This window comes from Macrotis lagotis, chromosome 1 (assembly GCF_037893015.1).
Source record: "Macrotis lagotis isolate mMagLag1 chromosome 1, bilby.v1.9.chrom.fasta, whole genome shotgun sequence".
Taxonomy (NCBI): Eukaryota; Metazoa; Chordata; class Mammalia; order Peramelemorphia; family Peramelidae; genus Macrotis; species Macrotis lagotis.
This window is the reverse complement of record NC_133658.1, coordinates 295,378,859-295,400,357: the sequence shown is the minus strand read 5'-3', so window position 1 is coordinate 295,400,357 and position 21,499 is coordinate 295,378,859. Positions and strand designations below refer to the sequence as shown.

At 42.9% G+C, this 21,499-nt stretch overlaps 1 protein-coding gene across 1 annotated transcript in view; it reads right to left on the bottom strand.

Moving 5' to 3' along the window:
• Positions 1-16,383, bottom strand: part of COL27A1 (collagen type XXVII alpha 1 chain) — a 249,264-nt gene extending 232,881 nt beyond the window's left edge. The window contains exons 1-2 of the mRNA XM_074211169.1: positions 16,275-16,383; positions 5,726-5,796 (exon numbers count right to left, since the gene is read on the bottom strand). Coding sequence (XP_074067270.1) covers positions 5,726-5,796; positions 16,275-16,327 — 124 coding nt within the window. The 5' untranslated portion in view covers positions 16,328-16,383. The remainder of the gene's footprint in view (positions 1-5,725; positions 5,797-16,274) is intronic.
• Between the last annotated feature and the right edge of the window lie 5,116 nt (positions 16,384-21,499).

Genomic DNA, 21,499 nt, shown 5'->3' with positions numbered 1-21,499 from the left:
ACCATGGTTTCTGCTTTAACAGAAACACACTTTCCCAATTCCAGGAAGAAATATTCCCAATGTACCCTCATAATACATGGAGAGCACATCACTTGGAATCATGAGATCACAGATTTTAAGCTTAAAGGGAGATCATCTAATCTAGTCCCTTCACTTTACAAATGAAGAAACCGAGGCCCAAAAAGATGAAGTAACTTGTCCAAGGTCAGATACAAGATTGAGTTCTCTGCTGAGTTAGTTCTCTGATTCCAAATCTAGTGACCATATTGGCACCATACTACTTTTCTCTAGCCTAGAAAAGAGAGATAGTATGAGAGCTGTCTTCAAATATTAGAAGGGCTTCCCAAACTATCTTACTGAAAATGAAGATTTCCTGTGTAGCCCAAAGTGTGTGTGTGTGTATATATATATGAAAAGGGCTTCCTTATAAGGGAGTTAACTTCCATCACTGAGAGTTTCCAAACAAAGGCTTTATAATCCCCATCAGTAGATATATTGTGGAAGCATAGGGAGGAAGGCAAGACTCAGATAACCCCTAAGGTCTCTTCTAACCATGATTCAGTGAGACCTGGCTGGGACAATGGTGCTGAGGCCTTCAGGAAGACTTCAATTGAGAAAGTCGCAAAGGGAGAAAGGATTTCTTGTCAACCTGTTGAACTCACAATATGTCTATGGGAAAAAGCAGCCTAAGTTTCTTCCTGAACTCTGTCTTCTGGACAGAGCTTAGAGTTTGGACAACCGATACTGAGCCAAGATAGGCCACATCTGCCCAGTAATTTCCATCATAGCATTTGATGAACCAAAGGAAACAATAATCCAAAAAAAATTGTTTTCCCAAATTTGTTTATATAAGATCTTCCAAAACTCTCTCCTTCCTTCTGCTTTTGGCTTTTTGCACCCTGAAATGATTGAGTTGAATGAATTGTTTGTATCTGGGGAATAGCAATAAAGAGGTGGATTCCTATGTTCTGGTCTGATGGAGACAACTCTCTTTGGTGGGACTGAGACTTAAAATTGCCAAATGAACAAATGGGGCATCAAACAGAATATCCCTGGACTTTAGCAACCCTGGTAAGCAAGTCTGAAATGTATTACTCTGCATTCATAGGTATCCCCCAACACCATCCAATTTCCTTCTCTTTAAGGCAACTCTGAGTTTCTAAGATTCTGAGAGACTAGGTGGAATTAAATGCCCACTCTCTTCTCTCCTTTTCAGCTGGCAAAATGAAAAGAGGTGGGAGTCAGGAAACCTGGGTTCAAGTCTCAGAAAAGAGAAATTTGGAAGGAGTACAAGATTATTGCAGGCAACCCAAAGGGAGGAAAGAGGGTGTTTGAGAGAAAGGGGAAGAGCCATTCAATATGTACCCCATCTCTCATATCTCTCCTAGAATATAATTAATTAGAGAATGTTAGATCTAGAATGGACCCTAGAACATAGTCATTTACAGTTGGAAGAAACCCTAGAACATTAAATGTGGGAGAGACATTGGAACACAAAAGATTCAACTAGAAGGTACCCTAGGACACAGGGTCTATATCTGTTTGGATGGGAACTTCGAACCCAGAATAATAAAGCTAGAAAGAACCTTAGAGGGGTGGCTAGGTGGCGCAGTGGCTAGAGCACCGACCCTGGAGTCAGGAGTACCTGAGTTCAAATCCAGCCTCAGACACTTAATAATTACCTAGCTGTGTGGCCTTGAGCAAGCCACTTAACCCCATTGCCTTGCAAAAAAATCTAAAAAAAAAAAAGAAAGAAAGAAACTTAAAGCCAGAAGGAGCCCTAGAACATAGAAAGTTGGAGCTTCTAGCTCCAGCATAGGCTGTTAGAAGACAGAACATTAGAAAGTTAGAGTTGGAAGAGACAAAAGAGCTTGAAAAGTCAAAGAGAGGAGTCTATAGAATGTCCTTAGAAGATGGAAGGAGTCAATGAAAGCAAAATATTAGGACTGCAAAGGTACTTACAGGTTATTCAATCCAGCTCCCTTGGTTTACAGCTGAGAAAACTGAGCCCACAAAGGGACTGTAACTTACTGAATAATTAATAATAATAATGATAATAATAATTATAATGATAATAATGATAATAATAAACAGCAATAACAGCTAGCATTTATATATAGCACATTAAGTTTTAAGCTTTATAAAGATAGGTATTATTATTATTATTATTATCTCCAGGGTCACATAGTAGGTGTCTGATGCAGTTGACGATGAAGTGGATACACCTGGAGACAAGAAAATTTGAGTTCAAATCCAGTCTTAGACCCCTACCGGCTATATGATCCTGGGTAAGTCATTTTTTGCCTCAGTTTCCTCATCTATAAAACAGGGATGATAATAGAACTTATCTCCCAGGATTGTTGCAAGAATCAAATGAGATAATAATTGTTGAGCACTTAGCACAGTTACTGACACTGTTAGTCATGATTGTTGTTATTGGGGCTAAGTGACACAGTGAATAGCATGCAGATCCTAACATCAGGAAGACTCATCTTCATAAGTTCAAACTTAGCCTCAGACATTCATTAGCTGGGTGACCCTGAGCAAGTCATTAACTCTTTTTGCCTCAGTTTCCTCATCTGTAAAATGAACATAGAGAAGGAAATGTCAAAGCTGCCCAGTGTCTCTGTCAAGAAAATACCAAATTGAGACACTGGGAGTCAGACAGGAATGAAAAAAGACTGAACAGTAACATTATTGTTACTATATTACAATATAGTTCTTCCACTGGACCTCAACCCAGAGTTCCAGACACTATTCAGAGTTGATCCCTTGGTCCCATTCTGTACGAAAGTCATTAAGTACCAATGAAAGAACATCTGATCATTTGAGGAGGGGGATGGAGATAAAAGGGAGAGAGATAAGAGTCAGGGGTAGGGGGTGGGAGATGAAATATAGAAGGAGTTACAAAAAATCAGTAAGAACAGGCTGAGATGAGCCAAAGCAACTGAGTTCTCCAGTCAGAGCCAGCGAGAATGCCTTTATTACATAAACCTTGCTCTCAAAACACCCCTCCTCTGCTCCTAGGGGCTGACTCAGGGCTCTGGACAGCTGTTCACCTACTTTGCAGGGGATGTGGGGGTGGGGAGGAGGGGGAAGCAAATTTGGAAAATATGACATTTGCAATAAAGCATTGTTGGATTGCTCCTGCTGGGCTTCATCCCACCCCCAACCCCTCTCTGAAGCTAGATCATTGCCAAGGCAAAGATTAGACCTGGAACCTTCCCTTCACCCCCAGTTCTAGAGTCTAGGTTATTTCCCCCATCGCCTTTTGCCTGCCCCTAAAGCAAGGGCTAGGGAGAAAGACGTGTTGCTATTTTAAGAATAAGTAGGTGGCTGTTTGACAGTCAGATGTGGGAAAGAGATTTTCATGATCCAAACATGGAAAGAGAGCTATCCCCACTCTCCCCCTCACCCAAGAGGATCCCCTGTTCCTCAGTGGGGAAACCCAGCAAATAGTGAAAGACAAGGAGTCTTGTGAGGCTCAGTTTGTGGGCTTTCTGGTCCCGGTAGTCCTAGTCCTAACTGTAGCATTAATGGATGGTCTAAGGATCTTACTAGCCCTCTGGGTTAGTCCTCTGTCAGTCTGACTGTCAGTATCTTCCAGCCCATACTGCCTCCCTTTCTCCTCTGGGTACCCACCAAGAAAATACCCTTCAGGATGCCCAAATTTATTCTTCCATTTCTACCTAATTTTAGTTTTCCATATACCAAGCTTATTTCCTCCCATTCTAAGATAGGGGTCAGTGAGTCTGGCCTCCAATTCTGAGGCCATCGATATTGAGCTCTACAAACATGGCACAGGTTCTGGAGTCATAAGACCTGGGTATGGTATTTGGGCCTGGATCCCCTAGCTCTACAGCCAGTGTTCTCTCTACAATGACAAGTGAATGCTTAGAGCTTTGGTGAATCAGGTAAATCATTAAATCTCTCTGTGTCTGTTTCCTCAGCAGTAAAATGAGAGGGAGTTAGGTGGTATAGTGGATAGAGAGCCAGGTCTGAAGTCAGGAAGACTCCTCTTCCTGAGTTCAAATCTGGCCTCAGCATTTACTTGCTGTGTGACCCTGAGCAAGTCACTTAACTCCAATTGCCTCACTTTCCTCATCTGTAAAATAAACTAGAGAAGGAAGAGGTAAACCACTCCAGATTCCTTGCCAGAACACTCCAAAGGTGTCACAAAAGTATGACTGAAAATGATTCAACAAGGCCAAAAAAAATGAGAGGGGTTGGAAATGATTGCCTCTGAAATGCCTTCCAACTTCATTTTTTTTAATTTTTGCAAGGCAATAGGATTAAATGATTTGCCCAAGGTCACATAGCTAAGTAATTAAGTGTCTGAGGTCAGATTTGAACTCAGGTCCTCTTGACTTCAGTGCTAAACAAGGCTAAGCTCAAAATCTGTGGGGCTTCCTTTGAGTTCCAAAGAAAATCCCACCTTCCACTGGAAGTCTTACCCAATGCTTTCCCTCTGTTCATTATTCTACATGTAACTTATTTCTACAACTTGTTTTGTTCTCTTTTCCATTAGATTGTAAATTCCATAAGGGCAGGGATTATCTTTTGTTTCTTTTTGTATACCCAGATCTTCATATGAGGCTTTGCACATGGTAGGGGCTTAAAGACAGATTAATTAATTGATTGCTCCAACTAATTTAGATAGTTCATATAATCCTTCTGAATGTAGTTATTTATTGATTTTTAATCTTTCAAATGAAATTCGTAATGTTTGCCCTAACCTACTTCATAAGTGGTACATTTATTATTTATATAAATTCTAGAGCAGGAGTGAGGAAGCTTTTTACTGCCATAGGTCATTTGGATATTTATAACATCATTTCAAGGCTATATTTTGTCAAACATTTAATTAATTCACCCCTGAAAAGCTCTTAGATTTATTGAATTTTGAATCTTGACTGTAGTTACCTTGGCAGAACCTGGACCAAATGATTTCTTGGGCCTCACACAGCCCTCAAGTTGACCAATCCCCATCCCTGCTACAGAAGAAGTGTCAGTGGATGGAGAATTGACTTTGAATTCAGCAAGATCTAACTTAAAATCCTACCTCTGCCACATACTGTCATTGTTACACTGGCAAATTACTTAGTCCATCTGAATCTCCAGGCAATTCTCTATAATGCTGAGCTTCAGAAAAGGTGCCTATCAGCATTAATAGGGGAAGTTCTTCATCAGCAGCTCTCTTCATCATCAAAATTACAAACCTAAAAAGTGCATGTCTTTGTGTGTATGTAAATATATACATGCTTATATATTATATATTATATAGGTCTAACAGTAATAGTGTAGATTTTTAAAAGTTAAAAGGCATCATCTGGGTTATCATCATCATCATCATCATCATCATACTATTACTTTAAAACTCAAACTGCCATTTCTCAGAATCATAATCCCATTTTTCACAGGTTCTGCCCACACATCTGGATTGTCCTCATACCTTCAATATCTCAAAAAAGTTCAATACATATAATCTAGAATATTGGAATCTAGCTGGGACAGGGGAAAGGAATAGATTTCTAATAATGCCTTCCATTCCTTGAGGCTTATAATTATCAATCCCATTTTACAGGGGCAGAAAACTGAAGCATCCAAAGATAAGTCATGATTCAGAGCATGAGTTTCTTCTCCAAAGCTCACAAGGATAATGTTCCCCTTCCCCCAAGCTCCCTTTTTCTAAAGTAAAATTAAAAAAAAAAAGAGAGAGAAGTACCTTCCGGATCTCCCTGGGTGAAGGCCAGGCCACAGGTAGAATAGAAGACAATCCAGGCTAGGAGGAATCCCCTATGAATCAGAGAGGAAAAGCAAGAAAGTACACATATCAGTTTCTAGATCTGGTAACCAGATCCCACTGCCAGGAGGTTAGGTGGGGAGGAGGTGAAGAGAGTTGACCAGGACCATCCAAAGTCACAAATGGCCATCACTACCAAGCAGTGAAGATAAGAGGGCTGACTTGGAATCCATACCCTTTTGAGAAATAAGCATCTTGCAAAAGCAATTGTCAGATCCCATCTCCACAAAGTTATTCCCAGTAGATCATTATTCCTAAGGCCCTTGGGCTTACCTGTCCATTGATAGCAATTATTCAGTGGTAGTGATGGCAAAGGGTTGCCACCCTCAATGATGACGACAGGAGTCAAGCTGGCAGTAGTACCTGAAGCTTAGTGGGGGGAGGATGCTTCTATTCCTCAGTTCTTAGACAAAAGATCTTGTGCTGTGTCTACCCAAGTCTGAATGGAGGTAGCAGCTGGGTATCTGTGGTTGAATTGACCTGGCATATGTCATGCCTTATCTTTACCTTGGGATACCTTGCTACTCCAGCCAGGATGTTTTGCCTGACATGCTGGTTGGGATCATCACAAATGTGATCCGCTCATATTTTCCACAAGTGTTCCCCTTGCCAAAGATGACTGTGGGACCAGGTTGGAAGCAGAGCTAGTAGTCTGAAAGGACTGCTAATTCTCAGATTTGGGGTTTTAGGGTCCAGGCTGTCTATAATAAAGTCTAAAGGAAGATGGCAGTGGTTGTTTGACCCATTTGGTACATGACAACTTTCTTTTATAAAGCCTTACTGCTTCTTCTGGACTTTTGTAGTTCCATTGTCCAAACTTGCAGACCCCTAATTAATCCCATAGTTAATAAACTGATATTCCTAAACCACAAGTCTGACCATTTCTTCCTTTGTATACCCAGGATCTGCCACAATACCCAGCCTATACTAGTTGCTTGACAATTGATTCGTTGATATAATAAGACTAGGGCCTAACTAATTCTCAGGCTCTCATCTCATTATTTTGTCCCCCAAAATGACAAACTGAAAGTCACTAAGTCACTAAGAAAGTCACTAAGAAAAGGCTAGAGGCCCAGTTCCATTAACCCATAAAATGATTATGGGGCCAGCATGAGAAACACACCCAGCCTTACCCTATCTCACCTCACTTCTTCCAGACTGCCATGCCTTTTTTCGCCTTGCTGGACATAGAGATGCTGTAATGCCTCAAGGCTTCCCAGCCAACTATGCAGATGACAACCCCTCTCTGTTCTGGCATCCTGACCTCTTCTGTTTTATGGGCTGAGGATGGTCAACATTCTTCACAAGAAGGGGATGGGATTACCTTTGAGATATGATGGTTGACTTTTCACTAAAAATTACTAAGGACCCAATAACTCCAAATAAAGAAGAAAGACAGTCAAGTTCTTCCCAGAGCCATCAACTGGAAAAATGTTATTCTTAAACCCTCATCTGGCCACTCTGTTTCTTTACAAATAATTTCACTCTCCATTTGCAAAGTACTTTTACACTTAACTTTTCAAAGTTTATCATATTCATTCTTTCTATGGATCCTCACAAAACTCAGTGGAGGGAGGTACAGTCAGATATTATTATTCCCATTTGATACATGAGAAGACTGAGGTCCAAAGAAAAGAAATGACTTGTTCAAATGAGTGGAGAAGCCCAGACTAGTAGTCCAGGGAGCTTTCCATTGCACAGTGACTCCTACCTTCCTCTCACCTGCCCAGTGACTCTACTGCTACTGCCTTAGTATCATCCTGAACACAATACAATTCCCAGACCAGGAAGGAGGGTAAAATCAATATTGGGGTCAATGTAGTCCTTTTCCCCAGGCCAGGGACTTCTGATGGACGGCAATACTGACAGAAGCCCAGGGAAGGGTTCCAGCTGGCCCAGGCCACTCCGCCTCCACTGACCGCTCTATACACACTTGGCCCTATGACAAAGACCAAAACATCAACGGAAAACACTTTGGCAAGACGACACCAGCATTAGTGGAAAAACTGAACAGTTTCTCCAAGTGTAGCCAGAGACGGATGGGGCTATTAATCCCGACAGGTTCCCCGGCCTGGATTTTTCCATGAGAGCTCCCTGCCCAGGGCCCCTAGAGTAATTCTGAGCCAGGGGAGTCCAGAAAGAGGCTCTTCCCCCACAGGTTCCAGTCCCACCTTCCTTAGCAGACCTCAGCCTTTAGTTTCCAGCCCAAGCCAGTCCTCCACCAGCCAAAGGAAAAGGCCTGGCTGAATTTGGAGTGACAGAGCCTTAGCTCTCCCTCTCACACCTTCACTTCAGTATCCACACTCCCATGGTGAGATGCCAGTTTCTGACAACCCAGGGAAGACATACCAACCAGTTGAGAATCATTTATCAGTGCTGGGAAGGACCTGAGTCCAACCTCCATATTTTAAAGAAAAAGAAACCAAGGCCTAAAGATGACTTCGAAGGGAATTGTGTCCAAATGAGAACCTCCAGAGCCTCCTGGATTCCAGCTTTTTTCTCCTGTGTTCCATTAACTTTACAATATAGTACCAGAGGAAAAAGAATTGGATTTGAACCCAGAGGATTTGAGTTCAAATCTTCATTCTTCTATTTGCTACCTGTGTGCTGTTGGGCAAATCCCAATAACACACCAAGACCTCAGTTTCCGCATCTGTCAAATGAGGCAACTGTACAACATGACAGATGAGGTCCTTTCCAGCTCTACATCTATGATCCCATGAACTTCTAAAATGTGACTGACAGTGGGCTAGTTTCTTCTTCAGTCCAGATATGGATGTTCAGGGACCACGCATATAGGGGGAACTGATTTAAGGCTAACAACCATCTTCAGGTGATTTCCTAGATGGAATGAATAAAAGCAGCTGAGATTTGTATATCACTTCTTGCAAAACACTTTTATACATACATATACATATATATATTATATTTATTGTTATATAGAGATATACGATGACCCTTTGGGTATATATGGTTCAAATAGCTCAAATAAGAAAATTGAGGCAAGAGAAGTTAAGTAGCCCATAGATTCAGAGGATTTAGATGTCACAAAGCTAGTAAATGGGAGAGCAGGAACTCAAACCTAGTCCTACTCCAAAGGCCACAGGGAATTCTCCTCCTAAAGAAACCCAGTTTATTACCTATTTAGTGTTCAACAGGGACAGTTGGGTAGCTAGGCACCAGGCCAAGAGTCAGGAAGACTTTCTAAAAACCAAATATGACCTCAGATACTTAGTAACTATGTGACCTTGGGTAAGTCTCTTAACCCAGTTTGCCTTAGTTTCCTCATCTGTAAAATGAGCTGGAGAAGCAAATATCAGACTAGTCCAGTATTTTAGTCAAGAAAATCTGAAATCAGGTCACAGAGACTCAGACACAACTGAAAACAACTGACCCATAATAAAAAATGTTCGACATAGAACTAACCCTTGATTATCCACTCATAAAACTTATTCATTATATGAATCGCCAAATTGGCAATGTTTCATCTGAGCCTGGCTTCTTCCAGCCCCAAGCGCACTTCAGGGTTGCCTCCCCTGGCCACCATCCAGAGCATTCTCAGGAAATGCTAACTTACTTTCATCGTAGTTTAAGCCAAAGGGAATTAGGAAGATCAGCCTGCTGTCCAAAAGTCATAGTGTACTCCAAAGTCCTAAAGAAATAACTTTTAAAAGTATTCCTGGTTTTGGATTATTCATGGAATAATTCCCTTTCATCCATATAGCTGTCTGTTTAGTATATGAGATAACATATATGCAGAGTACTATACAAACCTATGGGTTATTATTATTTTCATTATTTTCATAATTATAACAGCGTGAACACAGGACAATTTCTCAATTGTAAAAAATGTTTGGGCAGAGTGAATAAGTTGTTTGGTTATACTATTTCTATCAGTTTGTCTCTAAAAACCAGGTTTTACTGATTTTTTTTTTTTGAAGATTAGACCTTTCTTCCTCATTAAGGCCAGAAACTGCTGATCAGGACTGAACCTCTGATCTACTACTGCCAACCTGACTGGACTGGTTCACTCTTCCTTAGGAAGTCTAGGGGTCCTCTGTCTCCTTGGGGTTCACTCTGTGCCAGTCAGTATAAATACCTGGTCAACTTTGGTGCTAATATAGCTCAGAGCTCCTGAATTCGAACAATCCACCAGCCTCAGCCTCCCAGGCCTGCAATATGGTGGTTTTGTTGAAGCACTGTATTTAAAAATCAAAAATTTCCATTCAAAGTTTCCCATTCCTCTCCTTTTTTATAACTCTTTGCAAACAGTGGAAGTAATCAAATGGCCAGTACAAATCTGTTTCAACTCTGGGATACTACAAGTATATGCAGTTGAGATTGGAATCATTACTCCAATCATTATTCTCAAAAACCTAGGCCCATCTAACCAAGCCTCCTGCTAATTACAGTCTTAACTGAGAATTTCATCCTCAGATACAATTAGTGATAGTCTCAAAGGAACCTTATAGCAGGAAAGGATTTTAGAGGCTATAGGATCTTTTTTGTTAAGGTTATATGTTCTTAACGTGGGGTCCAAGAACCATAGATTTCAGGAGGTACAAAATTAAAAATATTTTGATAACTGTATTTCAATAGAAATGGTTTCCTCAATAGAAATTATTTCCTTTGTGATTCCATGTATTTTATTTTACGCAGTTAAAAACATTATTCTGAGAAAATGACCATAGGCATCTCTAGAATGCCAAAGGAGATCATCTGCTCCAGGGGTATTCAACCTAAAGTACATGTAACCCCAGAGGGCACAAAAAAATTGTGAAGAAGAGGGACAAGGATTATTTGACAAACAACTACATAATCTTAATGAAACATTACAAAAGTAATAGTGTTTATGAAAAAACTTAGGGATTAGAAAGAAAATAGTGAGGAGATAGCATGATGGGAAAGAGAGAGATTGTTTTAATGCCTCTGAAAAAGCTGAAAGAGACAGTAGAAAGAGAAATTTCTGTTAAGTAAAACCAGACAAATGAGGTTTGACCATGAAACAAACCCCACTTGTATTGAGTAAAGAAAAATCAGGAACAAAGATGAATGAAAGATGAGCTAAAAAAATCTCTGCAATAATCAGAAATTCTTAATTGATTTCCAATAAATGAGGTTATAAAATTTCTAGTGTACTCTCAGAGAAGCATATCCTTCTAACTCAATATGCTCATAAGTCTTTGATTCTGTTCATAACAACTTATGTCTTAGATTCAGGATTCTTGGTCCTGTTCTCAACAAATCAAAAAACAAGAAGTAAACTGGATGTTCAACATGATAAAAGATCATCTTTTTTCAAAAAAAAATACTAAGATTCAAACTACTACTCATGGCAAGAAAAGGAACCAAAATTCTCACTAATTTATTTGTGTTGTAATAAACATTTAATAATTTCATATTACAAAAATATTATGGGACCAATAAAATTTTCTTTATGAAAAATTAACCACCCATACACAGAGCAAACTGTAGAATTTACTTCCTTTCATATAGAACAGTTAAGGAATGGAATATTTAGAATGCTTTACTAAAATCCAAGGGATACAGAGACTGAAAAAAGTTGGGAATACTGATCTAGTCCAATCCTCTCATTTTGCAGAGAAGAAAACTATGACCCAGAGGGAGAAGTGACTTTTCTGGGGTCACAAGGTAAATTCATGTCAGAGCTGGAATTCCCAATTCAAAGTTCTTCCCAAATCACTGAGCAATGTGATATATTATAAAGGATATTGTACAGTGAAAAGACCCAGGATCTACTTCTAGTTCGGATACTAATGAGCTATATAATCTTAGGTCACTAGACTTCCCTAAGCATCAGTTACCCTCATTAAGAAATGGGACAATATTTACATTACCTATCTCACAAAATGCTGTTCTGACAAAAGTGTAGTCCTAGTCCTAGTAAAAGGACTCCTAGTCCTGTAAAAAAAGGAATTTATATTTTGTTATTATTCAGAAAGCTATTTTAAAACCTAAGACAGCAATCATATGGGTGAGATGGGTACTATATTAAATCTGCTTTGCAGAGAGTAGAATTAGGGACTTAATTGATTTTTCTAGTATCACTGTGACTTTACCAGCCACAGTTTGAACTGACCTGGCTCCTACCAATTAGATTATTTTCTACTTCCCACAGAAATACATAGTTGCTGGGGACAATCTAAAGACCACCACTTGGGAAGATGATCCTAATTTAGAAAGGCTGGACCCACAATACATTACTAATAATATCAAAAGCAACTGGCTTCCAAGCCTACTTTTCTCACCTCTCCTGACTGAATGACTGGTTCCCTGGCACAGGATCTGAGAAGATCATGATTATTTTGTTCCTATTTCATTCCTTTTTAGACAATCGGTAATAATGTTAAGCACGGGGCTTCCTTTTTCTAGGTTGTTTGCTTACCTCTTCTGCTTGGTCAAGAGATATGAGAAAGTTCAAAGGGATCACTGTTCCCAATCAAGGCTTCTTGAGGCAGGGGAAGAAAGAAAGGAGGAGAAAAGGAGAGGAGAGGAGAAAGAAGAGGAAGGGTAGGGAGCTCCCAAGAATATGACATTGTAAAGAGCTTCCCCTTTACATCAGTGTGATGTAAAGCATTCTGTATTTAGATTCATGAGACTTGGGCTCCAATACCAGCAGCCTACTTTCTAGTTATGTGACCATGAATGAGTCACACTTATTGGTTTCCTTCTTTCTAAAATGGAAATGATATGGATACTAGTTACTACATAGAATTATTCTGAAGATAGACTTTGCTAAAATTGTAAACTAGTATAGAAAGATGAGTTCTTTTTCCAACTATGGATTCTGGAAGACAATGCAGGTATCCCCATTTTCAGGTCCTCTTCCAATTAATTATAAGTCATGGATTTTGACTTTTCTTGGGGAATAAACTTTTTTTTAAGGTTTTTGCAAGGCAAATGGGGTTAAGTGGCTTGCCCAAGGCCACAACAAAAATATTATGGGACCATTATTAAGTATCTGAGGCTGGATTTGAACTCAGGTACTCCTGACTCCAGAGCCAGTGCTCTATCCACTACACCACCTAGCCACCCTGAAATAACCTTTTGATATAATCCAAAACCCCTTTGGGACAGTTAGGTGGTAGTGTATAGAGTATTCAGCATGGAGTTAGGAAGACCTGAGTTCAAAGCTGGCCTTAGATACTTACTAGCTGTGTGACCCTAGAAAAGTCACTTAACTCTGCTTCAGTTTCCTCATCTCTAAAATGATTTGAAAAAAAGAATGAACAAATCTCTCAAGTCTCTTTGCCACAAAAAAACAAAACCTGTAAATAGGTTCATGGAGAATTGGATACAACTGAACAAAAAACAGGGAGGCGCTGGAATTTTTTGAGTGACATAGACTAATACATTAAGAATATCACTTTGGCAGTCACATTAAATGGATTAGAGCATAGGGAAATCAATGGCAAACCACTAAAACAGTCCAGGTGACAAGGGATGATTGAATATATAAATCTGGTACTATATAGGGTCATGTAAGGAGAGAGTATGGAAAGGATTTCTATTCGAGTATGGCTTTGATCAGATGGTCTCTGACTTTCCTTCCAACTCTGTAATTCATAGATCCCTTCTATGACATCTACATGCTAAGGGAAGTAGGGTAGTATAGTTAGAAGAATAGTGAGATGAGTCAGAAGGTCTGAGTTCAGGTCCCAGATATACCACTCACTAACTTACTATAGGACCTAGGCCAAATCTCTTCAGTCAAGTCAATTAACATTTTTAAGCACCTACTGTGTATCACCTCCCTAGATTTGAGTTTCACTGGATTTAAAACTAGGAGTGATTCTTTCATTATACAAGTGGTGAAACTAAGGGTCAGAGAAATTATGACTTGCCCCCAGTCATATGGGAATAGAGAATCAGACTTGGTTTTCTAAATCCAAATCCAGTATTCTTTAGCTTATATCATACTCTCCCCTCTGGGCTTCCTCTTGCTGAGGTTCTCCTCAGTGGACCAGCTCCTGGGTGAGGTTAGCCAATGGTGTCACTCACTTATTTATGAGAAGGCTAGTCACTCACTTATGGGAAGGCTGATCCAATTGACACCCAGAAGAGTTCAGCAAGAACAATAAATGTAGGGAAAGAAAATGCTTCACTTTCTTTGTACCTGGACAGATTTTTCTATAAGAGCAAAGTGAGCTCAAAGGGCTTTGTTCAGCTTTATCCATTGCATACTGAGGAAGAAGGGCTTATTAAGAACCATAATTATCACTTGTTTGCTAATTAAGTATATCATAGTCTTCATTTAATTTTATTCTCACAATCCTTGGAGGTAGGAAAGCTAACCACTGCTTAAGGACCAACTGAAATAGATCCTGAAAGGTACCAGGGCAGAGTTGGGGTTAGAACACAGTTCTCTCCTGTTCCTCTGACACAGATACACCTTACAGAAGAGATAAGAGGTAAAAGAGCTATCAGAGTTGAAGCTAATCTGACTTTAAGACATTTGATGATGCCAAATCTTTTTGCAGTTCTCTTTGCTCTACAACTCGGGAGGTTCAGCAGCAAAGTCCAAGTCTGACCATAGGTACACCAGAAGATACTCAAGGATAACCAGACCAGGAAGGTATTCTGCTTTGCTGGCATAAGAGCTCACCTATTTTCTTCTTTCCCTTTTCAACATGCTAAGATTCTGCATAAGTATTAAGAGGAAGTTTGGATTTTATATGCCAGCTGCAGGAATGGGAGAGATCATCCCTCTTTGGAACTGAGGACTACAGCAAATGACTTGTGGTTCCCACAGGGAAATCATCCTGTTCAGACTTCCTGGTTGGATTAACAAGTTTCCTGACTCCCGTTCTGGGCTCTTTCCATTGAACCCTACTGTATGTTTCTCTGATTCAGAGAAGGAGAAGGATACTAGCCAGGCTTTCTGCTCCTTTAGCACTCAAATGATAATAACTGTCTGGTTATCTATAGTTTCAGTGCACCATGAAGCAAACTCTCTGTCCTCATCAATTGACTTCTGGCTTAGTACTAGATTACAAAGGAAAATATGAGAAATTTATGTCTAAATTGTAGTTTGGCAAGGGAGGTATGGGATAAAGCAGGGACTGGAACACCTAAGGGAAAAGATTAAGGAGTTCTGGTGTCCAGGAATCCAGTTCAACTGAATAGAAGTGAGGAAGACCACGGACCAAAGAAGGAGTAGCTGTTACCAGCAGTATAGAGCAGGACAGTTTCTGGGAAAAGTAATTTAGGAACAGATTTGCAAGCACTGGGGCTGAAAATGCCTGGCTCTCTTTCACAAAACAGGATGATGGGGGGGGGGGGGGGACATCTACGGTAACCTTTGACTTTGACTCTGGACACAAAAGATGTATGGAAACACCCAGCTCTGGGAGTAGCCAGGACTCCTCCCCTAAAAGGGAGGCTTGTAATGGAACTAATCTCTGTTAAACCAGAGTTCTTCCAAGCACAGATGCTTAAGACAAAAGTTCCCAGCCGGACAAGGGGAAGACTAAAACCACGCTGTTCCTCAAAATCCAGTCACACACACACACACACACACACACACACACACACACACACACACACACACAAACACACACACTCTAAGGCATAGGCACACCATTCAGACACACACACCCCCGAGCAGCCCAGTATAACAGTCTGAAAGGTTTCCACCGAGCTAGAGGCACTACCGCTCCAAGTTGCTCCCTCCACCCAGGGATCTCAGGAAGAAGGGACCCGGCGCCAGCATGGCAGAAGATCTTCAGCTTCCCTCCAAGCTTGGCTTCCGGAGCCCCCCGGTACCCCCTAGGCTGGGAAGGCGAAAGAAAATTGAGCTCCTCGCTAGCAAACCCACCGCAGGAGTCCGGCCTGGGAAGGGAAAGTCTGTAAATCATTGGACCCGGGACGAACGCAGTGTCCGTTAACCCTTAGCTACTCCTTTGCGACCCCCTTTTGAGCCGGTGGGGAAGCCGAGGGTAAGGGGTGGGAAAGGGAATAGGGAAGGAGACTTTTCGGTAGAGGGCTGAGAAGTCCAGAAGCAGGCGCAAAAGGGGGTGGGAGGGATGCTCTTTCCTTCTTCCTCCCTCCTCCCGGATGTCTCTTCCCACTTTGGCCGGGAGGCGGGGGCAGCGCAGAGACCCCTCAGCACCCAGCTCGGCTGGCTTCTCGGGGAAACCCTACAGGCTGTTTGCTGGAGCATCGGCCCTCCTCTTCCCTCTCCCGAGGCGGGACCCGACACCGGGGCAGGAAGCTGGCAGCTCTAACCACCCCCGCCCCAGGGCATCCCCCCCAAGGCAAAAAACAGGGACCCCGGAATCCCCCGCTCCTGGGACCTTTGAATTCGTATAGCCAAAGACAAGGAGAGGGAGTTCCTTCTGAGCCTGACTCTCCCGGAGTCCGGGGTCCAAGAGAGGAGGGCGCTCCCGCTTCTCCTCGCTCCTTCCTCCTCTTCCTCCTCCCCTGGTCAGAGCTGGGAGTTTCTACTCACCCCCTGGACGCAGCGGCTCTGACTCTGGAGACCGGGGCCGATTCCGGCTCCATCGCGGGTTCCTACTTCATTCTCTCTTTCCCGGGAGGCAAAGAAGTCTCAGCGCGATCCATGGGGAGCCGCGCGCCCCGCGCCCCGACGGCGCGCGCCCCGCGAAGGCGCCGACCAGCCGGGCCGGCCGCGGCCGCCGCGAGCCCGGCGCGGCGCCTCCCCCAGCCCGCACTCCTGGGGCTCCCTTGGTCCTCTCCGCCGCTGCTGCCTCAGTCCCACCACGGAACTCTCTCGCAGCGGATCTCCGCTCCCTCCCGGGCAAAAGGCAGGACGCCCCCCAGTACACCGGTGGGCGAGAGAGCCAGGAACATGGTTGCAGCAATTCCGGGGGCTCCTCTCCACCCTCCGCACCCCGAAAAAAAACTTTTCTATGGGAGCTTGGTGTCTCTGCTTTTTAATGCCAGTCCCTGGTGGCAGGGAGGGCCAGGTCGGAGGCTGGGTATTTTATTGAGGAGAGTGGTTGGATCTTGCCCTATCGTGCCAGATGTTCCCTCCAGAAACTCTCCTCTTGACTTGGGGAAGAGAGGAAAAGGAAGGATTTGGGGAAATTGAAAATGATTTAAAGGCGCTCTCCTCCCCCCCCCCCCACCTCCTCACTCCGAATCCCTCTCTTTGCTGCCCCCCTGCGACTAGAGAGAGGTGAGACACTCTCAGACCTAACCCCAGGAGCCGCGGGACCCCTTCCTTACCTCCCTCCCTCCCTCCTTCCCTCCCTCCCTCCTTCCTTCCTTCCTTCCTTCCTTCCTTCCTTCCTCCCTTCCTTCCTTCCTTCCTCCCTTCCTTCCTTCCTCCCTCCCTCCTTCCCTTCCTCCCTCCCTTCCTTCCTTCCCTCCTTCCTTCCCTCCCTCCCTCCCTCCTTCCTTCCTTCCTTCCTTCCTTCCTTCCTTCCTTCCTTCCTTCCTTCCTTCCTACCAGTGGCTCCCTCCGAAGTGGGGATAGGAGCCAACCTCCTTGAGAGAGCGAAAGGATGTTCTGGGTGGGCGAGTTGTTTCTGGGATACAGTTCACACTTTCATTCGTACAATCCAAAAGGAAGTTCTCCGCGGGTCCCCACTTCTCTCTTCCTCCCACCCCCCCCCCCCAGCCAAATACACATACCCCTCACTCAAAGCCTCCAGGAGAATGAGACCCAAGAGTTCAAAATTCCTTTCTCCAAAACAGAGAAAAAGAAAATCGAGACCAGAATCTGCCACCAAAAAAAAAAACTTATGTGACCTTAGATATGTCACTTAGCCTCCCAGGGTCTCAGTTTCCCCATATGTAAAGGAGTGGATTCTCTAAGGTCCCTTTCAGGATTAACATTTTACGATTCTATTTTGCATTTCTTCTATTTATCCCCAAGAGTCTGGCAGACTGGGGGGACGAAGAGGGGGATGTAGGAGAAGTCCTGTGCTTCTGCCCCCATCTTAGGGAGGTACCTGAGGCGGGTCCTGCCCGAAGCTCTCGTCTGAGTCTCTGCAGACAATCTCCCTCCCTTCCCTGAGCACTTCATAGAATTAGACCAAAGAGGGGGCACGGATTGGTTTTCCGAGGGGTCCCATCTCTTCTCTGGACCCCCCCCCCCTTCCCACTAGCTCCCGCTTTCCAGCCTTCCAGCTTCTGGCTCTCTGGCCCCCATCGCGGTCTATCCCGTGCAAGGTCAGCCAGCCAAGAAGGGGCTCAGACCAGACAAAGGAAGGCTCGAGGTTTGGGACCGAAAGCCCTCGCACACACACAGGCACACACCCCCAAACTCCTCCACGTGCCCGGGCGAGGAGAGCCGGCCTCTTCCACCCCCGGGCTCCCTGGGTTATGCCACAGCCGCCCCGCCTCCCCGACCCGGGAAGCCTCCTCTCCACCGGGCCCCCTAATCCATTCACTTGCTACTTACTTCGTGCGAAGGCGAGAGGTCGAGGAGTCTCTCCTTCCGGCCCCTAAATTCATTTGTATTCATTGGTCCCCGCAGCTAAGGGAAAATCGGCTCGGGTTCCTTGGATGGGGAGGAGGTGGGGGAGTAAAATGCTCTTTTTGGAGAGGGGCTGAATAATAATCACAGTGTAATTCGGTGGTCGGAGAGCTGGACGGTCGGAAGGACCTCCTGGGTCATTGGCCTAGACGGCTTCTCCAGTCTCCTAAAGAGGGAGAAACAAGGAGACCCCAAGTTCACCGGCTAATCCTTCCCTGGGATCCTAGCCCGCCGCTCTCGCTCCCGCTTGGCGGCTCATAGGTGCTGTGGGAGCCGGGAGGGGGCTCGGAGCGGGACCTGAGCCTTTTGAAGTCTCCGCTAGAGGGGGGGTCAAGGGGGCTGGCGTGGCGAGGTGGGGGGATTGTAAAAGCTGCCCTTGTCCTTTTAAATAGCTGCTGCATGGGGACTCCACTGGGCTGCACCGAGCCAGGTGTCTGGTTTCAGCAAACAGGAGAGAAAAGTCCCTAGCAAGAAAAAAAAAACTGAAAAAATCCTTCCTGCAGGGGGCAGGGTACCCACGACTGGAGAAAATGAGAGGGCCAAACACACCAGGAACTGAGAAAGATGCTTACCGGTCCTCTTGGCCTCCAATGAGACCCGCCCTCGAGTTGTCAAGGCGACCTTCTGCTGTCTTCCTTGGACAACACTCCCTCCCTCCCCCGGTTTCCAACTTGGGGGTGATTCGATGTACTTTTTGATTTTCCTGCCTGTGTCACTCAAAAAAATCATAGTTGCCTTAAGAACAGCTACTTTTAAATATCCTAACTGGTCTGAGGTGGAAAATGCCACTTTCACAGAAAAAAAAAAAATTACCAAAAAACAAACCTCCTCCACTCCCAAGAACCCAACTCCAAGAAAGAAATACTTCGAAAAAGATGGAGTTGCTGAGTTGAGTGAGGATGAGCAAGATTGTCAGAATCCCTTATATATCTAGAAGGCTGATGGAAGGAACAAAGTGACCAAGTGATAGCTGACCCCTTAGGCTCTGGTCAATTTTTGGAATCCCCGGGAGTGTTCCATGTCTTCTTCAACAACACCATCTCAGCAGTTCGTTTAGCACAGCAATTTTTTTTTATCTTTTTTTATTGTTTTTTGAATTTTATAATTTTCCCCAATCTCACTTCCCTCCCCCCACCCCCACAGAAGACAGTTTGATAGTCTTTACACTGTTTCTATGTCATACCGTGATCAAAATTGAATGTGTTGAGAGAGAAATCATATTCTTAAGGAAAAAATAAAATATAAGATGTAGCAAAATTACATAATAAGATACATTTACTGATATTTTATTTTACTGGCACAGCAATTCTACAAACAAGTCAGTCCCTGCCTAAGTGGAGCTTACAAACTAGTTGGAGGTAGGAGTAAGGATGTGATTAAAAAAAAAACCTTAAAATAACTAGCATAGGAAACAATACACCAAAAGAAACTGGGGGCAGCTAGGTGGCCCAGTGGATAGAGCACAGGTTGTCAGATACTTAATACTTACTTAGCTGTGTGACCTTGGTCAAGTCACTTAGTCTCATTACCTTGCAAACAACAAACCAAAAAAAAAAAGCTAGGGTTTGTAAAGTGGCCAGAGTGGGAATTTCACAACAGAAAGACCTGATTTTGAATTCTACCTTACTCAGATGCATTAACTGTGTGATCCTGAAACTCATCACAATGCAGGCACTTTTTCTCATCCTTTTTAATATTTCTATAGTTTTAGGGTTTGTAAATCCACTATACATGCTACTTCATCTGATCCTCATAGCATGCCTGTGATTATTTCCTCATCTATAAAATGCAGCTAATGATAATACTCACTTTGCAGGTATATAAAGGTTACCTACTATTGTTATAAAGTCAGGGAAGTCTTCACCAACATTGGGGAAATTAAAGACTTCCTGTTCAGTTGCTATTAAAACAAGATAGAAAGGCCCTCCACAAGAAATCATGAGAACTGAGTTCTAATTTTTGCTGTCCCATTAACTTATCATATGTTATTTTAGGCACATTTTTTTCATCTCTCTGAATCTCAGTTACTTCATTTGTGAAATAATGAGTGTAGCAAGATTTAGAGTTGGCCAATCTCACATATAGCCTGAGTGTTAGCTCTTACTTTTCTATCCGCTAAAGGAGCCACTGAAAGCCAAAATTCATCTTTTCTCATATTTCCTCTCTACCCATGGTACTTGTACCCTATGTCCCCTGAAGCATTTATTTAAGTTATTCTATACTATCATTTCAGTGCTTCTTTAGAGTTATTTGTCATTTTTATTAAAGTATGCCCTGCTTTCTCCATGCTTTTCATTTTCTATACATGCTGATTATCCTTTCCCTCATCTTGAGGGAAGGGTTCTTGCATAAATTTTGGATTTAGCTCTTGCTTTGATTGAAGAATCAAATAGAATTGGGGTCAGCAAACCTGGATTCAAATACAGGCTCTGCCACTTACCTGTGTGACCTCAGACAAGTCCCTATCCCTTCTCATATGTAAAATGAGAGGGTGGGATTCTGTGACCTCTAAGGTCGTTTACAGCTTTAAATCTGAAGTAACTTCTCATTTCTCCAAAACCCTAGGGCCCTTGATGCCACTGTCATGTCTGTCGCTTAGCACAAGCTCTTTTGCAACATATCTTAGCTTTCCAGCTAAACAGTGAGCAGGGACCATGAGTTAAACATTTCTGGATGGCTCACAACCTAGCAAAATCTCTGACACATGGTACATGCTGGATAAATATTTGTTGCACGAAGAAACTTGGTCTGATAGTCCCATTTCTTAATCTACATTTCTGAATAGAAGATTCACAGCTTGGTCATGGCCAAAGAGAACTACATCAATAGTACCCATACCCCATTCTTTCTGGAACACGCTGGATGTGAATTCTATAGGGATCAGCTAGAAAAATGACACAGCAAAGAATCTCAGTTTGTGAGAGTAAGTTTTCAGTAATCAAACATTGCATTCCAGACCTGAAGGGGGCCTTGAGAAGTTAACTAATTTCATAAACCAGATCTACCTCTTCAGTTCTGAAAAATGGTTCAAGTTAAAGAGGTTAAAGGGGTTAAAAACAATTCACATTTAACAATTTCCATTTATGCAGTCCTTTTTAAATATACTAAGTGCTTTCCTCACAGTGATTCTATGAGGCAAAACATACAAAAAAATAGAATATTTAACACCATTTTACCAATGAGGAAACTCTAATGAATAAAGATTAGGTAATTTATCCATGGTCTCATGC